The sequence below is a fragment of the Pituophis catenifer genome, unplaced genomic scaffold (assembly GCF_029215685.1).
Source record: "Pituophis catenifer annectens isolate HBS135680 unplaced genomic scaffold, rPitCat1.0.hap2 SCAF_3, whole genome shotgun sequence".
Taxonomy (NCBI): Eukaryota; Metazoa; Chordata; class Lepidosauria; order Squamata; family Colubridae; genus Pituophis; species Pituophis catenifer.
The window spans coordinates 2,717,861-2,743,171 of NW_027256883.1; the positions used below are offsets into that span (position 1 = coordinate 2,717,861).

The window sequence follows — 25,311 nt, forward strand, 5'->3', positions numbered from 1 at the left end:
ACAACCGGTTCTCTGCCCTAATGACCAGCTGGGTAGGCGTGGCTCGGTGGTCATGTGACAGGGTGGACGTGGCCAACTCAACATCACTCACGTCGATCAGTGCTTCGCCTTTGCTGTTACAATGTAACAAGGGTTAACCAGAGAGGCAGTTTCTGTAAGCAGGGCAATAAAGATTAGGCTAGAAATGACACCAGAATGTTTCCTTCCTGCCTTCCTTACAGGATTAGCCCTGCAAAGTGGAAAAAAACAAAATAAGATTTCTTCCAACAACCGGTTCTCCGAACTGCTTAGAAAGTTAACAACCGGTTCTCCAGAATAGGTGCGAACCGGCTGAATCCCGGCACTGACTTTGCCTCATTTTTATGACTGCTCTTGTCACCGTTAAGTGAATCATTGCAGTTCTTAAGTTAGTCACAGGGTTGTTAAGTGAATCTGGCTCCCCCATGGGCTTTGCTGATCAGAAGGTCGCAAAGGGGAATCATGTGACACCCCCCCTCCCCCCTGGCAACCGTCATAAGTACGTGCCAGTGGCCAAGCTTCTGAATCTTGATCATGTGACTGTGGGGATTCTTGCAATGGTCGTAACTGTGAAAAACAGTCCTATGTCACTTTTTTCAGTGCCGTCGTAACTTTGAACGGTCACTAAATAGACTGTTGTAAGTCGAGGACAACCTGTAAACCGCTTTCTTCAATTCTATCCGCCCCCGCCCCCCAGCCAGAGAATTTCACACCCCAGTTCCCCAAGGGAAACTCAGTTTTTGGAAATTAGGAATTCATGAGAAGTCCACCAGATTTAAGGGCTGTTTGGTACCCAACTCTTTGCATCCCTTAAAAGGCTGCAGACTGGATCACCAACGCCTCCTGCGAGATCTCCTTACCTTCAGAGGAGTTGCCCAGTCCAGTTCTTTGGTCTCCTTCAACCCCAGGGGGATCATCGGGACGCTAATAGAGTCACTGAGAGAGAGAAAGAGAGAGAAGAGAGAGAGAAGAGAGGGGAAAAAAGAGAGAGCAGGAGAGAAGAGAGAGAGAGAAAGAAAGAGATGGAGAGAGAGAGAAAAGAGGGGAAAAAGAGAGAGTAAGAAAGAAGAGGGAGAAAGAGAGAGAAGAGGGTGAGACAGAAGTAGAGAGAGAGAAGAGGGAGAGAAAGAGAAAGGGAGAAAGAGAAAAAAGAGAGAGCAAGAGAGAAGAGGGAGAGAGAGAAAGAGAGAGATAGAAGAGGGAGAGATGGAGAGAGAGAGGAGAAAGAGAGATGAAGAGAGAGAGAAAAGAGGGGGAAAATAGAGAGCAAGAGAGAAGAGAGAGAGAGATGGAGAGAGAAAAAAGAGGAGAAAAAGAAAGAAAGAGGGAGAAAGAAAGAGAGAGAAAAGAGGGTGAGACAGAAGTAAAGAGAGAGGAGAGAAAGACAGGGAGAAAGAGAGAAAGAGAGAGCAAGAGAAAGAGAGAGAGATAGAAGAGGGAGAGATGGAGAGAGAGAGGAGAGAGAAAGAGAGATGAAGATAGAGAAAAAATAGGGGAAAAAATAGAGAGCAAGAGAGAAGAGAGAGAGAAAGAGAGAGGGAGACAAAAAGAGAGAGGGGGAGAGAGAAAAAGAAAGAAAGAAAGAAAGAAAGAGAGAGAGAGAGAGAGAGAGATGGCGAGAAGGATGAGAGCAAATTTTGGAGGGGCCACAGAGGCCCAATTACAGGTATTCCTCAACTTATAATCATTTGTTTAGTGACCGTTCAAAGTTACAACGACACTGAAAAAAGGCCCGTTTTTCACACTTGCGACCGTTGCAGCATCCCCAGGGTCACGTGATATAAATTCAGAGGCTCGGCAACTGGTTCATATTTATGACGGTCGCAATGTCCCGGATTTACGTGATCCCGTTTTGCGACCTCCTGACAAGCAAAGTCGATGGGGAAGCCCGATTCACTTAACAACCGGGTTCCTTACTTAACAACTGTAGTGATTCACTCAACCAATGTGGTAAGGAAAATCATAAAACAGGGCAAACGTCTCACTTAACAACTGTCTCGCTTAGCGACAGAAAGTTTGGATTCCATTGTGGACTTTTGGCTTGGGCTTGTCGGAAGGTCACAAAAGAGGATCATATCAGAATGGAGAAGATGGATTGACTATATGCAAAAAAAGTATCCGAACAAGAAAATTCATATACCTTATGAATGAAATATTTTTAAGTAGTTCATGTTTATAGTTTTTTCAGTTATAAGGAGTTAAAGACCTAGGGAGAATATGAATGCAATAATTTGTTAGCATATTTTAGCTTTATGTTTGTGAATGCTATATACCCTGTGCCTGTTCTGGGAAGTCTAGGGGGGTGGGGTTTGGGGGGAAGGGGGAAAGGGTGGGGGAGGAAAAATGTTTGTATTTCTTATAAAACTTTTCAATAAAAAAAAAGAATAATGCGGGGGGGGGGGGACGGACGGGAGGGCCCAGCTCCCGAACAAAGAGAACCGGTTCAGTGACGTCATATCATCACCGCTATCGGCTCGGCCAAACCGGACCGAACCGGGAGGAACCCACCACTGCTACATACTCTGTATAACTCACAGTACAATAAAACATGTGAGATTAAAAAAAAAAGGGGGGGGGGGATCACATGACCCCGGGGACACTGCAACCGTCATAAATACGAGTCAGTTGCCAAGCATCCGAATTTTGATCCCGTGACTGTGAGGAAGGCTGCCACGGTCTTAAGTCGCTTTTTTTTCCAGCGCCGTCGTAACTGTCGCTAAACGAACGGTTGTAACCTGGGGACTTCCCGTATTGCAAAAGTATATCCCAAAGTTTAACATTCAGAATGCGGCTCATTAAAAGTCGCCCTGCCTATTTAACTTACATGCAGAGCACATCATGAGAAAGGCGGGGCTGGATGAATCAATAGTTGGAATTAAGATTGCCGGGAGAAATATCAACAACCTCAGATCTGCCGATGATACCACTCTAATGGCAGAAAGTGAAGAGGAACGAAAGAGCCTCTTGATGCGGGTGAAGGAGGAGAGTGCAAAAGTTGGCTTGAAACTCAACATTAAGAAAACTAAGATCATGGCATCCGGCCCTCTCAATTCCTGGCAAATTGATGGGGAAGAAATGGAGGTCGTGACAGATTTTATTTTCCTGGGCTCCAAGATCACCGCAGATGGGGACTGCAGCCAAGAAATTAAAAGACCCTTGCTCCTGGGGAGGAAAGCCATGGCAAATCTAGACAGCATTCTAAAAAGCAGAGACATCACCCTGCCAACAAAAGTGCGTATAGTCAAGGCGATGGTTTTCCCAGTTGCAATGTCTGGCTGTGAAAGTTGGACCATAAGGAAGGCTGAGAAGGCCAAAGAATGGAGGCCTTTGAACTCTGGTGCTGGAGAAGACTCCTGCGAGTCCCTTGGACTGCAAGGCGATCCAACCGGTCAGTCCTAGAGGAGATCAACCCTGACTGCTCTTTAGAAGGCCAGATCCTGAAGAGGAAACTCAAATACTTTGGCCATCTAAGGAGAAGGAAGGACTCCCTGGAGAAGAGCCTAATGCTGGGAACGATGGAGGGCAAAAGAAGAAGGGGACGACAGAGAACGAGGTGGCTGGATGGAGTCACTGAAGCAGTCGGGGTGATCTTAAATGGACTCCAGAGGATGGTAGAGGACAGGAAGGCCTGGAGAAATGTTGTCCATGGGGTTGCGATGGGTTGGACACAACTTCACAATTAACAACAACAACAAAAGTGACTCAGATGATCTGGCTGATGCCCTCAGTTGTTTGTTCCAGGACATGTTCTCAACCCCGTCGGCGTTCGTCACTGCGTGAGTCAACTTGGAAAATTAGCCGGGGGAATTTTGAAAGTCAGGAAATCTGCTGGGAGAATTCCAGTTCTCTTCGCTTCGGAGAACCAGTTTTTTTCCAGAGCTTATTTGGTTTATTTCTCAGGAAGAAAGAAGATACCGGCTGCCCTCGACTTACGACCAATCGATCGAGCCCACCGTTTCGGTCGTTAAGTGAGCTTTGCCCCCATTTTTACGACCTTCCTTGCCATCAGCGGTTAAGTGGAATCGCAGCAGGGGGTAAAGTGGGCAACCTGGTTGTTAAGCGAACCTTGGCTTCCCCCTTGATTTTGCTTGTCAGAAGGTCTGGAAAAAGGGATCACCTTACGACGGTCGTAAGGATGAGTCAGTTGTCCATTGAATTTTGATCGCGGGACTGTGGGGATGCTACAGAGGTCGTAAGCGCGAAAAAACGGCCCTGAGTCACTTTATTTCCGGTGCCATTGTAACTTCGGTCACTAAATGAACGGTTGTAAGTTGAGGACTACTTGCAATGTACTGAATGGCTTGAAAAATCAATTGGTTCTCAAGTTCTGACGGCTGAATCCCTTCCTGCACCCAGCAACTGGCCTGCATTTATGGCCGTTAAGGTCATTCACACGACCTCGTTTTAAGACGGCTCTGCCAAAAAGTGGCGTTTTCGGTTTTCAGCAAAAGTGTTCCATTACTTTGCTTAATGACCGTGGTGTCTGTTAATAGCCGCCACATAAAAGGTTGTAAAATCAGAATGGTCGCATGGGTGACCTGTTTTACGACTGTAATGGACAGCAGGCTCCATTACGGACGTTAAGTGGAGGAGGTTTTGAGAAGGTCCAAGATTCCATTCCAGAGATGTCCAGTGGAAAGGCAAATTTTAATTTTGCAAATTAAGTTCGCAAAGGACAACTTAATTTCCCAACCCCTGAAGTCCACCCCCAGAATCTTCCCCTGTCTCCAAACTGACAGCTGTCAATCACCTCACCTGTCATTCTGGTAGACCTCCATGCAACTGTTCAGCTCTTCCAGTTCCTCCTTTAGTAGCTGCAAGTTGGAGTTGACGTAGCTGAGTTCCAAAGCAACCGTCTCTTTGACTTTGTGGTTACTGGTGGCCCTGAGACCAAAGTGAAGAAAAGAGAAAAAAAAAGTTACTCAGTCTCTGCAAGTTAGTCCTCGACTTACAATGGTCCGTTTAGTGACCCTTCAAAGTTACGACGGCACTGAAAAAAAGTGACTTAGGAGCGGTTTTCCACAACTGCGACCTTTGTAGCATCCCTGCCTGCGATCATGTGATCAAAATTCAGATGTTTGGCAACTGACTCGTACTTATGACGGTTGCAGTGTCCCCAGAGGGTCACGTGATCCCCTTTTGTGACCTTCTGACAAGCCAAGTCAATTGTGAAGTCTGATTCACTTAACAACCGCGGGACTAACTTAACAACCGCAGTGGTTCGCTTAACAACCGAGGCAAGGGAGGTTGTAAAACAGGATAAAACCCGCTTAACTGATGTCTCACTTTACAACGGAAATGTTGGGTCGTAAGTCGAGGATTACCTGCACACGGTTGAGAGATCTTTCGTTTTTTTCTACAGTTAGTCCTCGATTTACAACAGTCCATTTAGTGACCGTTCAAAGTTACAATGGCACTGAAAAAAAGAGGCTTACGACGGTTTTTCACAGGTACGACCATTCCAGTATCTCCCTGGTTCACATGATTTACATTGAGAGGCTTGGCAACTGTTGCAGAGTCGTGTGTGTGTGTGTGTGTGTGTGTGTGTGTGTGTGTGTGTGTCACGTAATCTCCTTTTAGGACCTTCCAACCAGCAAAGACAATGGAAAAGCCAGATTCAGTTAACAACCGTGCGACTAATTTAACAACGGCAGTGATTCACTTAACAACGGTGGCAAGAAAAGTCGTAAAACGGGACAAAACACGCTTAACAAATTTCCTCAGTTAACCACATAATTTTTGGGCTCAATTGTGGTCGTAAGTCGAGGACTACCTGTAATAATAATAATAATAATAATAATAATAATAATAATAATAATTGTCAACGCTGGTCAATGATATTTGTGATACATTTTTAAATGTTCAGTTGACCGAGTTTCAATAAAATAATAAAAATAACATCATCATCAACAACAACAACAATAATAATCTGCCTATCCCAGGTCCTGGGTAAGGATGCAATCGGTAGACAAAAATGCCAAACCTACTGAACATCTGGCTGACTGTGCAATTAATAATAATAATACCAGGAGATGCCAGAGTCGAAGAAAAAGAACTGGAAAAAAAATCATGAAATATCGCGACGTGGACATCGAAACTACTCGGCTACGGATGAAACATGTATCCGTGATACCCATTGTCATCGGGGAACTTGGTGCCATGTCCAAGAATTATGCAAAATACATCAAGAAATTGTAGCTTCCTGCAATAACACCAGCGGAACTGCTAAAATCCGCACTACTTGGAACATGCCATCAACTTGGAACATGCCAGCTACTTGGAACATTTCCGCCGTGCCATCTTTTCCAGCAGGCCGGCCTGGCCTAACCTCTTTTTTAAACTTTTTAAACTTTTTAAAATTTCTAAATTTTAAATTTTATCTTAGGAATTTGGGGGTTTTAAATTTTGTTCTCTGAGCCAATTATTTAATTGTATTTTAACGGTTTTTAACATTTGTATTATATGTATTTTATTTGGCTGTTCACCGCCCTGAGTCTTTCGGGAGTAGGGCGGTATACAAATTTAATAAATAAATAAATAAATAAATAAATAAATAAATAAACATCGTACATCTTAAGAAGGGACTTGGTTGATCCCTAGGACGCTGGCAGCAACCCGTGTCAACCATCAGCGCCAGTCAATGATATTTGCGATGCATTTTTGAATGTTTAGTTGACTGAGTTTCATGTTTAATGAATAAAGTAAATAATAATAACAACAACAACTACAACAATAAAGTCTTAAACGCTTGGGAAATGTTCGACTAGTGATTTGGGATACGAAATCCAGCATGGTCATCTCGTTTGCTGTGTATACTGTCAATTTAAACAATAATAACCATCAGTGCTGGTCAATGATATTTGTAATACATTTTTAAATGTTTCAGTTGACTGAATTTCATGTTTAATGAATAAAAGTTTATAAAAATAGCAATCTTGTTTTGACAGATGCCGGGGTGGAAAAAATGGACGCGTCCCAGGGGAAGGTCCCAGCCCAGTGTCCCACGAGGGGGAGGCGCCTTGGAAACTGCAATTCCCAACGCTCGCCATTCCCGCTCAGGCTGAGCCAAAGCAATCCGTGCCCGGCTGCAGACCGAGATAAAACACTGTTGACGTGTTACAAAATTTGTGGCATGCAGGACTCCAAGGAAGAGAACCTCCTTGATAGCCTTCCTACAACTTGGGTCTCTCCAGATAAGCTGAAACACAGGTGGACCTCGATTTACGGCCAAAGTCGAAATCAGAATTTCCATGGCTAAGCAAGAATGGTTGTGGAATCGCGCCAAATATACGACCTTTTGGCCATGGTTGTTAAGCGAATCAGTCATTAAGTGAATCCAGCTTCCCCTCCTGTTGACTTTGTTAAGAGTGGGCTGGGAAGGACGCGGATGGAGATCCTTCCCTAGAATCCTGCAATTGCTTGCCAAGCGCCCAACTTTTGATCACGGGGATGCTGCAACGGACATAAGGGCGAGGACAGATCATAAGTCACTTTGAAGTTGTAACTTAAAACAGTTGTTAAATGAATGGTCGTAAGTCAAGGGTTGCCTGTGCAGGTAGTCATCCTTGACTTACAACAATTGAGCCCAAAATTTCCCCCGCAGTTGTTAAGTGATTTTTGCCCCATTTTACGTCCTTTCTTGCCACTGTTGTTAAGTGAATCGCTGCAGGTAGTAAGTCAGTAACACAACTGTTAGCTGCATCTGGCTTCCGCATGGACTTGGCTCGCAAAAGGGGATCACATAACCCCTTTATGGGACACTGCAACCGTCGTAAGTACATGCCAGTTGCCAAGTGTTTAAATTTTGATCACGTGACACAACGGCCGTAAGTGTGAAAAACGGTCATAACTAAGCTACCTTTTTTCAGCGCCTTTATAACGTCAAATAGCTGCTAAAGAAATGGCTGTAAATTAAGAACCGCCTGCAATACAACGTCAACAAAACGGACAGAAATTGGTTGAGAATTTAGCACAATGGCCACAAATATTGAAAAAGCCTTCAGTGAAGATACTTGTATAAGTGGGAATTTTTTTTGCAGGCATTGACTTATCTAGAAAGGATATTTTGAATGTTTTCAAGCCAACATCTCCCTTCTTTGGACTACGTGAGTGTGTAGGCAGTTGTGTGCACTGCGTACCTCTGCAAATGTTTTCCTTTCCTCCCTTTCTAAGTTTATGAACTTCAAGAGCCAAAAAAATTTGCTGAGTATCAGGTAAAAAAAAAGAGGCTGCGGAGGTCACCAGCTGTGGCCTTTTCATCAGAACTTTGCATACCAACTGCTCCTAAATTGCAGCTTTTGGGTTTTTCACTCTTCAAGCAAGCTGTTGTGGCCCCTACACGGCCTGTGCAGATAGTAGCTGATTCCAACAGCGAGGAGGCTGGTGTGGTGCTGCGCCAGCAGCCTGTGCAGCTGGCTCTTGAGTCGGACAGTGAGGAGGTTGGAGAAGATGTGGTGCCAGAGGCAGGGATTCAGCCAGGGCCTTCAGAACCTCCAGAAGCTCCCATAAGTGAAGAGGACGAAGAGGAGGAGCCTCTTCTCGATGCACGGGCGCGCAGAGCTGCCAAAAAGCAGGAGGAGGTCTCCTCGAGAGTAATGCTTGGGGCTAATTGGCCACTCCCTTAGCCTATTTAAGGAGGAATGTTGACTGAAGCAATTTGCAGGGAACAACCTTCGGGTCTTGTCTTGCTTATCAGCTTCCTGCAAATTGCTTCTGGGCATTCTGCCAACCATAGTAAGCTTTCAGTTATTATTCTTTGAATTCTTGGCGGCTGTTAATGCAGTTAATTAACAGCCGTTGTTGTAAAAAACTGGTTTCTTTAGTAAACTAAGGTTTGAACGGATTTTGTGTGTGCTGTGTTTTTTGGGGTCCATAGCTGGGGCAGAACACAAGCAAAGCCATCCCCGTTTACGTCTTCTGGTGACTTGTCTCAAAGAAGGAACCCTTGTGACGGACCCACATTATTCGCACTCGCCTTTAGGATGCTAATTTAGCTCACGCAAACCTGAACAGATTCTCGGCCCCGGTTCTCATCCTCATCTCTTTGTTGATCTGCTGGTTGATTCTTGCACGGCGGTGTTGTAACTTGGTGCGTTGCGTCTGGGCCAAGGAGTCGCAACCCTGCCAAAAAAAAAAAAAAAAAAAAGGAAATTAAGCATAATGACAACAACTACAACAACAACAAATAAGTCCCTGAAGGACATTGAAGAAGAGGCAACTGGACTTTCTGGTTTTTCTTTGAAGACATTTCGCTTCTCACCCGAGAAGCTTCTTCAGCTCAGATGGTGAGGAATGGAAGGATTTATCTCCATCCAGTCAGAGCTGAAGAAGCTTCTCGGATGAGAAGCGAAACGTCTTCAAAGAAAAACCAGAAAGTCCAGTTGCCTCTTGAGAAAATACGGTAGGAAATTAGCACCCACCCGTTTCCTAAAGGTAAAGGTTCCCCTCGCACATATGTGCTAGTCGTTCCCGACTCTAGGGGGCGGTTCTCATCTCCGTTTCAAAGCCGAAGAGCCAGCACTGTCCGAAGACGTCTCAGTGGTCACGTGGCCGGCATGACTCAACGCCAAAGGCGCACGGAACGCTGTTCCCTTCCCACCAAAGATGGTCCCTATTTTTCTACTTGCATTTTTTTAACTGCTTTCGAACTGCTAGGTTGGCAGAAGCTGGGACAAGTCACGGGAGCTCACCCCTGTTACGCGGCACTAGGGATTCGAACCGCTGAACTGCCGACCTTTCGATCGATAAGCTCAGCTTCTTAGCCAACTGAGCCACCGTGTCCCTTACCCCTCTCCTAGAAAAATGAAATATTCTAGGAAATATTAAAAAAAAGACAGAATATTATACCTCCCTGGATGAGAAATGGAGAAACATGTTTTTTTAGGCAGGAAGCAGACTCACTCTTAATAGCCCCCGCACTCTCAATAGCCCACAGCAGATGTCTGCACTTAAGAGATAAAGAGATAGCTAGGTCTATTCATAAGCAAATGCCCTCACCCAAGATCCAACAAAGGTAGGATTAGCCTTCTATCCATCTAGCAACAAAACTCACCACATAGCACCTGGGGAGATTGCATCACTCAGCAAGGCTCAACCAAGCCTAGGACTCAAAAGATAACCTTACCCCTGCATGGCCCCATGGGAGTCTGACAACCAATCAGAATACAAGCTCAAATTCAAAGCCCAACAAAGGGTATAAATCTCTCTCTCTCACCCATGTGCCTTTTTGCCCAGGACCTCAAAACCATGTAGTCCTGTCCACCAATAAACCATCTTTTCAAGCAGCCACCATGTTTCCAGTGTCTTTCTCCTCACTTGGAATTGAACCCAGGTGGACATTTCTTCCAATACCACCTTTGGGACAACCCTGGACAACGGAGACGACGGAGAATCTCCATAGACATTTAACATGGATATGGTTGAGATCAGAAGAAAGAAACTGAAGGCTTCGTTTTGGCTGCCCAAGAACAAACCCAGCAGACCAATTCCATGAAAGCAAAAATTCAACCCGTCAGCAAAAGGTCGCTTATGCAACGAGAAAAATGAAACAGTGGATCACCTTATCAGGGGGCTAAAGCAATAATCTCACAAATGGATTATCTACAACATCACGATCGAGTTGCCAAAATCATACATGGGAAGCTTTGCCAGAAGTTTGGGTTCGAATGCAAGCAAAAATCACCGGGAACAACAAAATTGACAAAAGTTCTTGCAAATGAGCAAGTCAAGATCCTGTGGGACTTTCGGATCCAAACAGACAGACCTCTGGCCCACAACACGCCTGACATCACTGTTGTGGAAAAGAAAAGTATCTGGTTCGTTGATATTGCAATATCAGGTGATGCAGGAATTGGAGAGAAAGAGCTAGAAAAAATAACGAAATATCATGATCTGCAAATTGAAGTCGGGCGATTGTGGAGGAAGAAATAAATGGTTGTGCCAATAGGAGCAGGAGCCCTTGGAGCAATCCCCAAAGAGCTGCCTAGATATGTGAAAATTTTGAATTTATCAGGCCTGACTATTCTGATTTTGCAAAAAAAACACATTATTCAGAACTGCCTATATAGTCAGATGTTACCTTAACAGCACTTAGGTCCTTGGTAAAGACTTGATCTGTTAAGTTTTGTACCACTCCCAGACTGGGAATCTAATTGAAGATTAAATCAATAATAATAACAACAACAATAACAACAACTCCCTGTTAAAGCGAGATCTTCTGAACTTGAAAAAGGCTGATCTGAAAGCAGAAACGAGGGCTGATTTTCAGCAAGTGAAATACTGGACTTATTTTCATATCTTTCCAGCTGGATCTTCCGAGCACAAATTAAATTAAAAGCACGGGTAATATTTACCTGGCAACTTCCAGTGTGTGCTAAACGGTTCACACATACATTACGGTAATATTGCATCCCTGTTTATACAGCAGATGAAAAAAATGTTTTTTTTTTTAAATTTATGCAGTGATCTTGCTAGAATGAATTTACTTTGCAAGACTGATTTTAGATGTGGGAGTAACACAACAGAGGCATCTCAACATTCAGAACATTTTCTGATAAATTTCCTTACAGTTTCAGTGTAACCTGCTCTCAAGGAAGGGGGTTTAGGCTTTTAATCTTGCAAACCGAACCACAAGTTGACTTTCCAGCTTAATTTCTAGAAAATACATTCATAATTGACAGAAGTGGGAAAAAAAAACACTAACCTCTACTTCAAATCAAAACTGAATCTTTCGGTTGAAGTATTTCCATAAATAATTATATATACTCTACTCTAATCTTGTATAAATAATTATAAATAATTATGAAGAACAGTTGCAGGAATTGGATATGGCCAGTCTAGAGAAAAGAAGGACCAGGAGTGACATGATAGCAGTTTTCCAGTATTTGAGGGGCTGCCCCAAAGAAGAGGGGGTCAAATTATTCTCTAAAGCACCTGAAGGCAGGAGAAGAAGCAAAGGATGGAAACTGAACAAGGAGAGATTCAACCTAGAAATTCTTACAGTCATCTGATCAAAATTTGGACACTTGGCAACTAACTCATATTTATGGCGAGTGTCCTGGGGTCTGACAAGCAAAGTCCAGAGGGAAGTCAGATTTGGTTATCAACCGGGTTACTAACCTATCAATGGCGGTGATTCACTTAGCAACTGAGGCCAGAAAGGTCATAAAACGGAGCAAAATACACCTAACGACTGTCTCGCTTAGCAACAAAAATTCTGGGCTCCCTTGCTCCATTGCGGTCATTCGCCAAGGACTCTCTGTAAAATGCACATCCAGGAAAAAAGTTCCAAACTCTTCCAAAATATTGGATAAAGCCAAGTGACGGACGATGCAAATGTATTGTTAAATAATCCCACGGAAGTTTAGTGTTTTTTAAAACTTTCCCAGAGCGAACTCATCTTGGGGGGGGGGGGTGGAGGGGGGGGAGGAGGAGGAGCAGTGTTATTGTAAGGAGAAACCATTCCTGTAAATGATGAAATGAAACTTTCTAAAGTTGTCCAGACGTGGGAAGAAAGGGCCCCTTTGAGAGTGAGGGGTGAGTCAGCGATGAAGAAGAATACCCCAGGCTGACCTTCAGATAAAGCCCTCCTACCACCGAACCCCCAGCCTTAGCAACCAAGAGTACAAGTTATGTCAGAATTCCTTCAGGCCAGGGCCTGCCACCCTCCCTCTCCCCAATTTACTTTCAAAAGCTGGGTACAAAAAAAGGGAGAGGACATTCCATTCGGCTGAACAGCAAAGTTCAGTTAAAAGGAGAATATTTGTGGCTCAGGGTGGAAATGAAGGATCCTTGGTGCTTTCTGAGCTTGGTAGGTTTTCTTGGACAGGTTTCATGAGTCAACTAGGTAACATCATCAGTGCTAGAAGGGAGTGTGGTTTGTGGAGAGGAGGAGGAAGAGGAAGAGGAGGAAGAAGAGGAAGGGGAGGAGAAGGAGGAGGACTATGGGGTCCCTGGTGTTCTCTGATCTTGGTGATTTTCTTGCAGATGTTTCATTACCCAACTAGGTAACATCATCAGTGCTAGGAGAGAGGGAGGTGATGATGATGAGGATGAGGAGGAGGATGAGGAGGAGGAGGAGGAGGAGAACTGTGGGGTCCTTTGTGCTCTCTGAGCTTGGTGGTTTTTTTGGAGACGTTTCATTACCTCACTAAGTAACAACAACAGTGCTAAAAAGGAGGAGGAGGAGGAGGAGGAGGACTGTTTGGTCGTTGATGCCCTCTGATCTTGGTGATTTTCTTGCAGACGTTTCATTGCCCAAGTAGATAACATCATCAGTGCTAGAAGGAGAAATTCTTGGGATAGTAACTTTTTTATTTAGTTAGTGCGACTCTGAGGTTGCCCGAGTCCTTAATTTAAGAGTGTAAACTGTGTTCTGCTGGATTGGGCACCTGATCTATTTAATCCACAACTTGGACCAACCAAGGAGGCCAACCAAGGAGGACCAGTAGAAGTTGATCTTCGGAGTTGGTCCTGCTGCCCTCAAAAGTTAAGAACTGCTGATCCGTAGGACTCCCATGAATTGGTCCAAACGAGGACCAACTTTTTTGAAGCCAGCCAGCCAAGGTGGTAGCCATCACTACATCTCAAATTTTTAATTCCTCTTCAAACCACTTGGAACAATGTCTCCTCCGTCCCACCATTCTCCACGTCAAAGACAGAAAACGTCTTTGAAGACCCCTTAAGTCTTCCTCCGAAACACGCCAACCTGTCCTTCTTCCAAGTTGGTGTTGTTCAGATGGTAGAACTTCAACTGCTAGTACCAGTCTCCACCTGGCTGGAGATTCAGGAGGTCGGTGTCCATCACATGTGTAGGACACCGGATTGGGACAGGGCAATCCAAATTCATAAGCCGACCCTCACAACTTCTTTCTACACAGCTGGTTGGGTGTGGCCGTGTTTAGTTTTGCAAAAGAGAGAGCTGACAAAGAACCAGCTGAAGTTGTTATCACCCGTGGTTGCACAAATTTAAGGCGTTATTTTTTTTGGCTGCCCTTACTGATTTTCCATGTAATGAAGTGCATTATCGGTCTACTGCAACTCCCTGAAGTCAGGAACAAGCCGGAAGGAAAACACAAACATAGGTTCCCATCGCGCAGTTCCCGATCTGGAGGAAGCCACGTTATTAAAAATGAGGGAATGCAGGATGGAATATTTAAGCCAAAACAATTAAAATGTTATCTAATTTTAGGTTCTATTTAATTGGGCCAAACTATGTTATAATAATAATTTTAATTAGCAATTTTATGATGTTTGTGTATCTATATTTTTCTTGACTGTACACCGCCTTGAGTCCTATGGGAGAAAGGCGGTATAGAAATATAATAAATAAATAAATAAATAAATAAATAAATAAATAAATAAATAAATAAATAAAAAGCAGGAGAGAAGGCGGAAGAAAAGAAGAATCAGGGTTAACAGAAAAGAATATTTGTAGCTTGGGGTTGAACTGTGGGGTCCTTGGTGCTCTCTGAGATTGGTGGTTTTCTTGCAGACATTTCATTACCCAACTAGGTAATATCATCAGTGCTAGAAGGAAGGGGCATTTGTGAGGAGGAGGAGGTGGAAGAAGAGGAGGAGGATGGTTACGACATCCTTCGTGCTCTCAGAATTAGTTAGTTTTTTTTTGCAGATGTTTCATTACCCAACTAGGTAACATCATCAGTGCTAGAAGAGAGGAGGAGGAAGGATATGGGGTCCTTGGTGCTACTGAGCTTGGTGGTTTTCTTGCAGACGTTTCATTACCCAACTAGGTAACAATATCAGAATCACAAAATAACGGAGTCGGAAGGAGCTTGGATGTCTTCTAGTCCAGAGGTCCCCAACCTGTCGGCTGCCGCCCACTAGTGGGCTGTGTGGGGTTTGCAACTGGGCCGTGGAAATGACTGGCGAGTGCGCACGAACGCCCATGTGCATGAGAGACGCACAATCAGCGTGCACGCTGATCCGCGAGCCACTTTAAGATGGATGGACTTCAACTCCCAGAATTCCCCAGCCAGCTATTGAAGCTGAAGTCTATCCATCTTAAAGTGGCCATACTTGAAAAACGCTGGTCTATTCTTTTAGCGTGCGGGCTGGGGAATTCTGGGAATTGAAGTCCACCCATCTTAAAGGGACCAAGCTTCAAAACCATTGGTTCATTCTTTTATCTTCCGGTTTGGGAATTCTGGGAATCGAAGTCCCATGCAACTGGATGACAAGTCAAAGTTATAACGGCACTAAAAAAAAATAATAATTTATGATCATTTTTCACTCTTACAACCGCTGCAGCATCTCCACAGTCAGGTGGTCAAAATTCAGACGCTTGGCAACTGACTCATATTTATGACCGTTGCAGTGTCCCGGGTTCATTTTGCGACCTTCTGACCAGCAAAATCAAGGCGGGGGAGGGGGGGAGAGAAGGCAGATTCACTTAACAACCGTGTTACTAACTTGGCAACTGCAGTGACTCACTTAACAACTCTGGCGAGAAAGGTCGTAAAACGGGGCAAAACTCACTGAACCACCGTCTCGCTTAGCAAAGGAACCTTTGGGCTTACGACTTGCGGTCGTAAGTCGAGGACCACCTGTATTTTGGAGAGAGAAAGAAAAATATCGAAGGGGAAAAAAAACCCGTCCCCTTTGCAAAACAACGGAGCAAGCAGGCCCGGCCGGAAGCAGATGGACGAAGCCCTCCTGACAAGCCCCTTTCATTCGGCAGAAGAGATAACGGCCCAGCCACCCGTTGCCATGGCAACCTTCTTCAACCCCTCTACAATGAGAGCGTGGGGATTGGGGGTGGGGGGGTGGGGGGCCTGCTTTGCTCCCTCTCCCCTCTTTTAAAAACTTCGGATGCTGAGATTTGGAGGTGCCGCCACATCAAGTTTTGGAAAAAGAGGGGAAACCCCTCACCCAGATGGGATGGACAAGCAGGGGCTTCCCTGAGCCAGCAAAGGGGAGGAAAATAAACGGTGTGAAGGAAGGGGCCCTGAGCCTTCACTGTGTCTTCCTTTCCTTTCCTTTCCTTTCCTTTCCTTTCCTTTCCTTTCCTTTCCTTTCCTTTCCTTTCCTTTCCTTTCCTTTCCTTTTTCCTTCCCTCCCCTCCCCTCTTCTTTCATTTCATTTCATTTCATTCTTTCCTTTCCCCCTTCCTTCCTTCCTTCTTTCTTTTCATTTCTCCTTTCCTTTTCTTCCCCTTTTTCCCTTTTTCTTTCTCCTTTCCTTCCTCTGTCTCCTTTCTTTTCCCTTCCCTTTCTTTTCCTTTTTTCTGTCTCCTTCCCTTCCCTTCCTGTCTCCTTTCCTTTTTCCTTTCTTTTCCCTTTTTCTCCTTTCCTTTCCTTCCTCCGTTCCCTTTCATTTTCATTTCCTTTCGCTTCCTTCCCTTCTTCTTTCTCTCCCTCCTCCTTCTTTTTCTCCTTCAATTCCCCTGCCTTTTTCTTTCTCTCCTTTCTTCTCCATTTCCTTCCTTCTTCCCTTCCCTCCTATTTCTCTTCCTCCCTCTCTCCTTCCCTCTTTTCTTTCTCTCCTTCCTTTCCCCTTCCTGTTTCTCACTCCTTTTTCTTTCTCCTTTCTTCTCCATTTCCTCCCTCCTTCCTTCCTATTTCTCTCCCTTGTCTCTATTTCCTTCCTTCCTCTCTCCTTCCTATTTCCCCTCCCTCCCTTTCCTTCCCTCCCTCCCTCTCTCCCTCCCACCCTATTTCCTCCCTCCCTCCTTCTTTCTCTTCTTCCTTCCATTTTCTTCCTGCCTCTCTCCCTCCCAACACCAATCTTGCAGGATTATTCATGTATTATTTTAACTTATTTTATTGTGCTTCATTTGGCAAGCACTTTGAAAAAACAAACAAACAAACAAGGAAACTCATCCATAATGAATCACAGCACAATTGCTGTATTCTGCCAAAGCTCTTAAGCCAAAACTTTCCCAAACTTTTTCCTTCATTACCCAAAACTGCTTTTCAAAAACTCAAGTTTCCCAATATAAAGGAAACACTTCCAGGTGATCTCCCTCCCCCAGAAGGGTTAAATTATTTTCCGAAACTTGAGTCAGCGTAACTCTGATTTCCTTCACCTGATACCTTCCAATGTGTTAGTTCTCATATTTATGACCTTAATGGAGTCTGCCAATTACGGTCACCAATTGTGACAGTCATAAAGCAGCTCGCCATATGATAGGACCCATTCTTACCCCCTTTTTCTGCATCAGTGGTTAAATAACTGTGTGGTCATTAAGCAGATACCCAGGTTGTTAAGTGAACTCATTGTTCGCTATGGGGTGTTTTGCCGAAAACAAGAAATAAATGCATTTTTTGCCAAAAAACAAAAAAAACCCATTGGAAATTACCCTGATGTGACTGTGGGGCTCGGCAAACTGCTATAAATACAGAGGATAGGAGTGGCCATCCGAATCATTTTTAAGTATAGGTAGTCCTCGACTTACAACAGTTCGTTTAGTGACTGTTCGAAGTTACGCCAGGAAGTTACACCAGAAAAAAAGTTGACTGATGACCGTTTTTCACACTTATGACCGTTGTAACATCCCCGTGGTCAGGAGATCAAAATTCAGATGTGGTCACTGACTCACATTTATGACAGTCTCAGTGTCCCAGGGACAGGTGATCCGCTTCTGCGACCATTCTGACGAGCAAAGTTAATGGGGAAAGCCAGATTTGCTTAACAACAGTGTTACCAACTTAACAACGGTAGTGATTCATTTAACGACCGGGGCAAGGAAGGTCGTAAAATGGAACAAAGCTTGCTTAGCAAACTGTCTCGCTTAGCAACAGGAATCTGGAGCTCAATGGCGGTTGTAAGTTGAGGACTACCTACACCTATGGGGGAATCATAAATTATTAAGCAGCCGGTCATAAGTCGAGGACTGCATTGTGCAGGCACAGTAAACTCAAATAGAATATTTTTTTTCTGGATTTCCAAAGCCAATAATTCATCGCCCCGTTGGATGCCCTCACCTTTCAGATCACAGATTTTCTGTTTCCTTTTTTGACCTCAGGTAGGAAAGGTTAAACTTTCATTTTTCTTTTCGCTTGTTCAAGTCAACAAGGAAAAGAATTAAAAAAAAAAAAATTCTAGCATAAACCAGTTGGGAGAAATGGCAGCAGCTGTTGTCCAACAGGTTAAATGATTTTTAGACTGGGTGAAACCAGGTTTCTTAATAGCAAGAACTGTGAGAGGGATCTGGGAGTCTTAGTGGCAACCAGCTAAATATGAGCCAGCCGTGTGCAGCGGCAGCCAAAAAAGCCAATGCAATCCTAAACTGCATTAACAGGGATACAATCAAGATCAAGGGAGGTACTAATGCCACTTTACAAAGCCTTAGTAAGACCACACCTAGAGTCCTGCATCCAGTTTTGGTCACCACACTATAAAAAAGATGTTGAGACTCTAGAAAGAGTGCAGAGAAGAGCAATCAGGATGATTAGGAGACTGGAGGCTAAAACATATGAAGAACGGTTGCAGGAACTGGGCATGGCTGGTCTAGTGAAGAGAAGGACCAGGGGAGACAGGAGAGCATCTTCCAATATTTGAGGGGCTGCCACAGAGAGGAGGAAGGGGGTCAAGCTATTCTCCAAAGCACCTGAAGGTCAGACAAGGAATAACGGATGGAAACTGAACAAGAAGAGATTCAACCTGGAAATAAGGAGGAATTTTCTGACATTGAGAACCATCAACCCATGGAAGAGAAGTTGCCTTCGGAAGTTGTGGGAGCTTCATCCCTGGAGGCTTTCAAGAAGAGACTGGACTGCCATCTGTCCAAAATTGTGTAGGTTCTCCTGCTTGGGCTGGGGGTTGGACTAGATGACCTACAAGGTCCCTTCCAACTCTGTTAATCTGGAACAATTCTGAAAAGTAATATTTCTCCCCATTCCAGGCATTTTTAAACAAAATTTTAAGCATGTGAAGTTCCCTATATTACAGGTAGTCCTCGACTTACAACAGTTCACTTAGTGACCATTCAAAGTTACAACAGCAGTGAAAAAAAATTGATTTAGGACTGTTTTTCATACTTACGACCGTTGCAGAATCCTGTGATTTACATTCGAATGCTGGACAACTGATTCATATTTATGACAGTCGCAGTGTCCCTGGATCACCTTTTGTGACCTTCTGAGAAGCAATTTCGATGGGGAAGCCAGATTCACTTAACAACCGTTAGACTAAATTTAAGCACTGCAGTGATTCACTTAACAACGGTGTCAAGGAAGGTCGTAAAATGAGGCAAAACTCATTTTAACAAATGTTTCACTTAGCAACATAAATTTTGAGCTCAATTGTGGTGGTAAATTGAGGATTACCTGTATTCTGACATGGAATTTTCTTGCATTTATACCGGTCACTTAAATCGTAATTATAGAAATGACTTAAATGACCAACATCTTTTGTGACAATAAATGCAAGAAAACTCCAAATTAGAATTAATTTAGAATTAATTAGAACTAATCTGCACTAGAATAGCAAATAGGTAGTCCTCGACTTACGACAATTGAGCCCAACATTTCCGTTGCTAAGCGAGGCAGATGTTCAGTGAGTTCGGCTCCGTTTTACGACCTTTCTTGCCACTGTTGTTAAGTGAAACACTGCAGTGGGTAAGTTAGGGACACAGTTGTTAAGTGAATCTGGCTTCCCCGTTGACTTGGCTTGTCGGAAGGTCCCAAAAGGGAGTCATGTGACCCTGGGACACTGCAACTGTCATAAGTACCAGTCAGTTGCCAACTGTCTGGATTTTGATCACATGACTCTGGGGATGCTGCAAGTGTGAAAATGGTCATAAGTCACTTTTTCAGTGCTGTTGCAATTTGAACAGCCACTAAAGGAACCGTTGTAAATTGAGGACTACTGTAATTTAATACACGGCATGTTTAAACGTTTTAAAAACAATTTTTGCAAAATACCTCTCTCTCATTTTTATTTTTTTTCACAGCGATTGGGTTGCAATTTGACACAATTTTGGATGGCACTTAGAAGCCGCCACGAAAAGTCCCTTTATCCCTTCCAAAAGACACTTCAGGGCAGTGGTGAAATGCAAAATTTGTTACTACCGGTTCTGTGGGCGTGGCTTGGTGGTGGTGGTGGTAATATGACTGAGTGGGCGTGGCCAACTTTTTTTTTTTTTTTAAACTTTTAAAACTATTTTTTCTACAACCTCTTCGGCTGAAAATGCTTTTAAAAGCCTCTGACGATCCCAGCTGACTTGTCTGATTGGCAGAGGCTTTTTTTTCCTTTTAGAAACATTTTTTCTATAACCTCTTCGGCCGAAGAGGTTGTAGAAAAAATGCTTTTAAAAGCCTCTGACGATCCCAGCTGAGCTGCGCGATCATCAGAGGCTTTTTTTTTTACTTTTAAAAGCATTTTTTTTCGGCCGAAGAGGTTGTAGAAAAAATGCTTTTAAAAATAAAATAAAAAAGCCTCTGATGATTGCATGGCTCAGCTGGGCAATGAGGGGGGGGGGTTGCAGGGATTTTTGCTACCGGTTCTCCTAATCACCCGCCTCCATCGCTACTGGATTGGGCAATCCGGTCAGAACCGGGAGCATTTTACCCCTGCTTCAGGGGTTGTCGATGTACCCCACACCCGCCAGAACGAATTCAACAAATGCAAGTTTTCAGGCTCGCTGTCTTAATTTTCTTTTTAAAAAAAGAGCAAAATATAGTTTTGCAACCCTGCAGATCAGAAATCAGGAACGGAGTGGCTCTCAGGTTTACGATACACAATAGGCGGTGAGGAGCGTCGATTACAAAAGCTGTTTACGAGACAATCTCGACAACAGGTGTGATGAAGCAACGTGTTTGCAGGTGAGCATTAGGAAACAGGATGTCTCAGGAGAGAACGACGCCTTCGTTGGCCATTTCAGGTCTTCCTTGGGCCAAAGCAAGCTCCTATGGAAAGTCTCGCTGGTCATTGAGAAAACCCCATCTGGAGGTTATGTCCAAACTCACCATCACTGTACAACTGTAAAAGTCCAGCAGGATGCTTTTCTGAGTTAATTATTTTCTTGCAGATGTTTCATTATCCAAACTAGATGGATAACCAGAGGCTGATGATTTTCCCCTAGTTTGGGTCATGAAATTTCTGCAAGGAAACCACTAAGCTCATAGAGCACCAAGGACCCCACAGTTTTCGTTCCCCTTCTCCTCTTCAAATCCCCTCCCTTCTAACACTGATGATATTACCTAGTTAGGTCATGAGACGTCTCCAAAAAAACCCCACCAAGCTCAGAGAGCACCAAGGACCCTACAATCCAGGATGGATAAAAATCAATGATTTTTTTTAAAAAAAATCAAAAAAATCAGATTTTTTTTTTATTTAAATCGGATTTTTTAAAATTTTTATCGAATTTATTTTAATAAAAAACTTTTGGGGTAAAAATCTATCGTAAGATAGTTTTCTATTTAAGATACATAAATAATTGAGTTTATTCAGCATGAAATGGAGCTTAGTTGTGTAGCATGAGGCTGTATATTCTGCAACACTGGGACTATCGGTGAGTCAACAGTGGGTCAAAGGAGTAGCAGAGATGACAGTTGCTCTTTAAAAATTATGATTTAAATCGAGCTGATTTAAATCAAGCTTTTTTACCAGTGATTTAAATCATGATTTAAATTGTGATTTAAATCAACTCGATTTAAATCAAATCCACCCTGCTACAATCATTGTCCTCACTCCTCCTCTTCCTTCTTCTCTCCACTAATCCCTTTCTTCTAGCACTGATGATGTTCCCTAGTCAGGTTGTGAAATGTCTCCAATTAAACCACCAAGTTCCTCAAATCCCCCCCCCCCCCAGCACTGATGATGTTAGTTAGTTAGGTCATGAGACGTCTCCAAAAAACCCCTCCAAGCTCAGAGTGCACCAAGGACCCCACAATCATCGTCTCCCTTCTCCTCTCCCTCCTCCTCCTCCTCCTCTCCACAAACCCCACTCCCTTCTAGTTAATTTAGTTTACTTTATTGCCATTGCCACCTCGTGCAACGAAATTAAATGCCGTCTTCAGTGTACATTACAACTATGAAAATAAAACACAAAACACACATCCATGGGTAGGGGTGTGTTTGGGGATTGTAACGTGTGTTGGACCTGGTCTTTTGGGTGTTGAGTGAATTTCATTGTATGGGTATACTGCGTATACACATACAATGATAATAAAGTTATTATTATTATTATTCGCATTCTATACAATTGATATACATTCTATACAATTCTAGCACTGATGATGAGCATCAGGGATCCCTCATTTCAACCCAGACCTACAAAGATTCTCTTTTTGATTGGACCCTTTTTCTTAAATTGTGATCTAATAGTTCAATGTTTCTCAACCTTGGAAGCTTGAAGATGGGTGGACTTCAACTCCCAGAATCCCCCAGCCAGCAGCGCTGGCTGGGGGATTCTGGGAGTTGAAGTCCACCCATCTTCAAGCTACCAAGGTTGAAAAACACTGTAGTAGTTGGAAGTTGATCAGAGGAGCTGTGGAACCCAGGAAGATCTGGGTGGATCTCACTCCTCAAGGATGACTCATTTTGGGATAAGAGAAGAACCTCCGGACAAGATGTTCCTCAGCGTGCGAGGGTCAACTCACGTTTTTCTTGGGAATCCCATCCCATCCCATCCCTGCCCCACCCACCTCATCTTCTCCATCTCAAGAAGGTGGTTGAAGACAAATTTGGGCAGCCTGCAGACCAGGCAGCTTTGTGAAAAACATCTGGAAAGTTCACTCCCACCCCTACCTCCCTCAACCAGGATTGAAAATGGTTGGAAATTGGAAGGAGCGAGGAAGGGCTAGTCGAAGGGTCAGCAACCTGCAGCTCCGGAGCCGCATGTGGCTCTTTTACCCCTCTGCTGCAGCTCCCTGTCACTCAAAATATGTGTCACAGGCACCCCTCACCCCCCGGCATGCGATTTATTGAGCTTTTCAACCCCCGGTAGGCCAACCATGGATAAATCCAAGAAAAGGAAAGTTTCAGAAGAAAATAAAACATTTAATTCAGTGGTTCTCAACCTGTGGGTCGGGACCCCTTTGGGGGGTCGAATGACCCTTTCACAGGGGTTGCCTTAGACCATCGGAAAATACATATTTTGTCTTAGGAACAATTTTATGGTTGGGGGTCACCACAACGAGGAACTGTATTAAAGGGTCGCGGCATTAGGAAGGTTGAGAACCACTGATTTAATTGAACTACATATGCTAAGTTTTGTGGCCACTCAAGAAATCGTCAGGCACGCAGGGTGAAGAAAAATCAATGATTTTTTTTTAAAAAAATTTGATTTATATGCCGCCCTTCTCCGGAGACTCGGGGCGGCTTACAATGCGCTAAGCAATAGCCTTCATACTTTTGTATATTTATACAAAGTCATCTTATTGCCCCCACAATCTGGGTCCTTATTTTTTTTGATTTAAATCGGATTTTTTTAATTTTTATCGAATTTATTTTAATAAAAAACTTTTGGGGTAAAAATCAATCATAAGATAGTTTTCTATTTAAGATACATAAATAATTCAGTTTATTCAGCATGAAATGGAGCTTAGTTATGTAGCAGGAGGCTGCATATTCTGCAACACTGGGACTATCGGAGAGTCAACATCGGGTCAAAGGAGTAGCAGAGATGACAGCTGCTCTTTAAAAATTATGATTTAAATCGAGTTGATTTAAATCAAGCCTTTTTACCACTGATTTAAATCATGATTTAAATCGTGATTTAAATCAACTCGATTTAAATCAAATCCACCCTGCGGGCACGGGAAGGGTTTTGTGGCTCCCGGTGTTTTCTTTTCTGCGGGGAACGGGTCCAAATGGCTCTTTGAGTGTTTAAGGTGGCAGACCCCTGGGCTAGTAGATCTGCTTTGCCTCCCCCCCTCAAGCTGGTGCCCAAGATCCCTACTCTCTCCCATTGAAAGCAATCTGGCACAGACAAGGGAAAGCGGAGCTGTTGGCAGGGAGAAATCTCAAAAGGCATGGGTGTGTGGCAGGGTGGATTTGATTTAAATCGAGTTGATTTAAATCACAATTTAAATCATGATTTAAATCCCTAGTAAAAAGGCTTGATTTAAATCAACTCGATTTAAATCATAATTTTTAAAGAGCAGCTGTCATCTCTGCTACTCCTTTGACCCGCTGTTGACTCACCGATAGTCCCAGTGTTGCAGAATATACAGCCTCCTGCTACATAACTAAGCTCCATTTCATGCTGAATAAACTAAATCATTTATGTATCTTAAATAGAAAACTATCTTACGATAGATTTTTACCCCCAAAGTTTTTTATTAAAATAAATTCGATAAAAATCACAAAAATCCGATTTAAATAAAAAAAATCTGATTTTTTTGATTTTTTTTTAACCACCCTGGTGTGTGTGGGGGGGTGTCTCTGCCCACCCACCCACCCACCCCCTTTGCCCCCCCCCAATCCCCTTCAGCCTCACCTTCTGCAGGTTGCAGCTCTTGGAAAGATGCCTGGGGAAGGGGAGCGGGCAGGCTGGGTCCCCATCAGCCTCCCCTCCTGGGGGGCTCTCTTCTTCCGGGGTCATCTCGGCTGCCACGAAGTCAGCATCTGTCCGGGTGGGGGGGGGAATCGTAGTACCAGCAGAGCCCACCCACCCAAAATGCTTCCCAAGCCTTTCCTGGAAGTGGGGGGCAGCCTTTCCCCACTTATTTGGGGGAGGGGGCAAGGGGGACCCCCCTCCTCTTCAAGACCTCCCCCCTCTCCTGGCAACTCCGGAGAGAGGATTTCAGGGCGGGGGGGGATTTTCCTTAAAATCGCCCCCCAATAAATGCCAATTTTGCTGGAGGTTTTTTTTTTTTTTTGCAAAATTTGGAGGTTTGCAACTTCGGCTTTGCAAAGCTGGGTGGGGTTTTTTTTGCAAAGGACAAGGGGGGGGAGGCTCATGCAACCCGGAGCCCCCCCCGTCTCGCGCCCGGATCCCGCGCCGCCCCTTCTTCCCTAGCACCCGCGGAGCCCGAGAGCTTCGACTCGCGTCCAGACCCTTTTTTTTTTCTCTCCCAAGCCTCGCAAGCCCAGGCAGGGGCCGGGCTTTGTCCAATGGCCGAGCCCCGTGGCCTGGAAGGGCAGCTCCTCTGACCAATCCGGAGAGGCGAAGGCAGGTCCGGCTTCGGCCCCGCCTCCGAACGCCTTTTTCCCCAGGGAAGGGAAAGGCGGAGCCGGAGGGTTCGATCTCCCGGGGCAACCCCGGGGATTAGAACGCGGTGACGTCACCGAGGGAAAAGTGCAGGCGGCTCGCGCGCTCCCTTTGCTCGCTTTGAATTTAGGTGGGCGGCGGGGGGGGGGGGAAAGCCCCTCCCGAGGCTGAGAATG

General features: G+C 44.3%; 1 protein-coding gene across 1 annotated transcript in view; it reads right to left on the reverse strand.

Annotated features, from left to right (window-relative positions):
* Positions 1–24,983, reverse strand: part of RHPN1 (rhophilin Rho GTPase binding protein 1) — a 51,908-nt gene extending 26,925 nt beyond the window's left edge. The window contains exons 1-4 of the mRNA XM_070941948.1: positions 24,422–24,983; positions 9,023–9,138; positions 4,774–4,902; positions 879–954 (exon numbers count right to left, since the gene is read on the reverse strand). Coding sequence (XP_070798049.1) covers positions 879–954; positions 4,774–4,902; positions 9,023–9,138; positions 24,422–24,526 — 426 coding nt within the window. The 5' untranslated portion in view covers positions 24,527–24,983. The remainder of the gene's footprint in view (positions 1–878; positions 955–4,773; positions 4,903–9,022; positions 9,139–24,421) is intronic.
* Between the last annotated feature and the right edge of the window lie 328 nt (positions 24,984–25,311).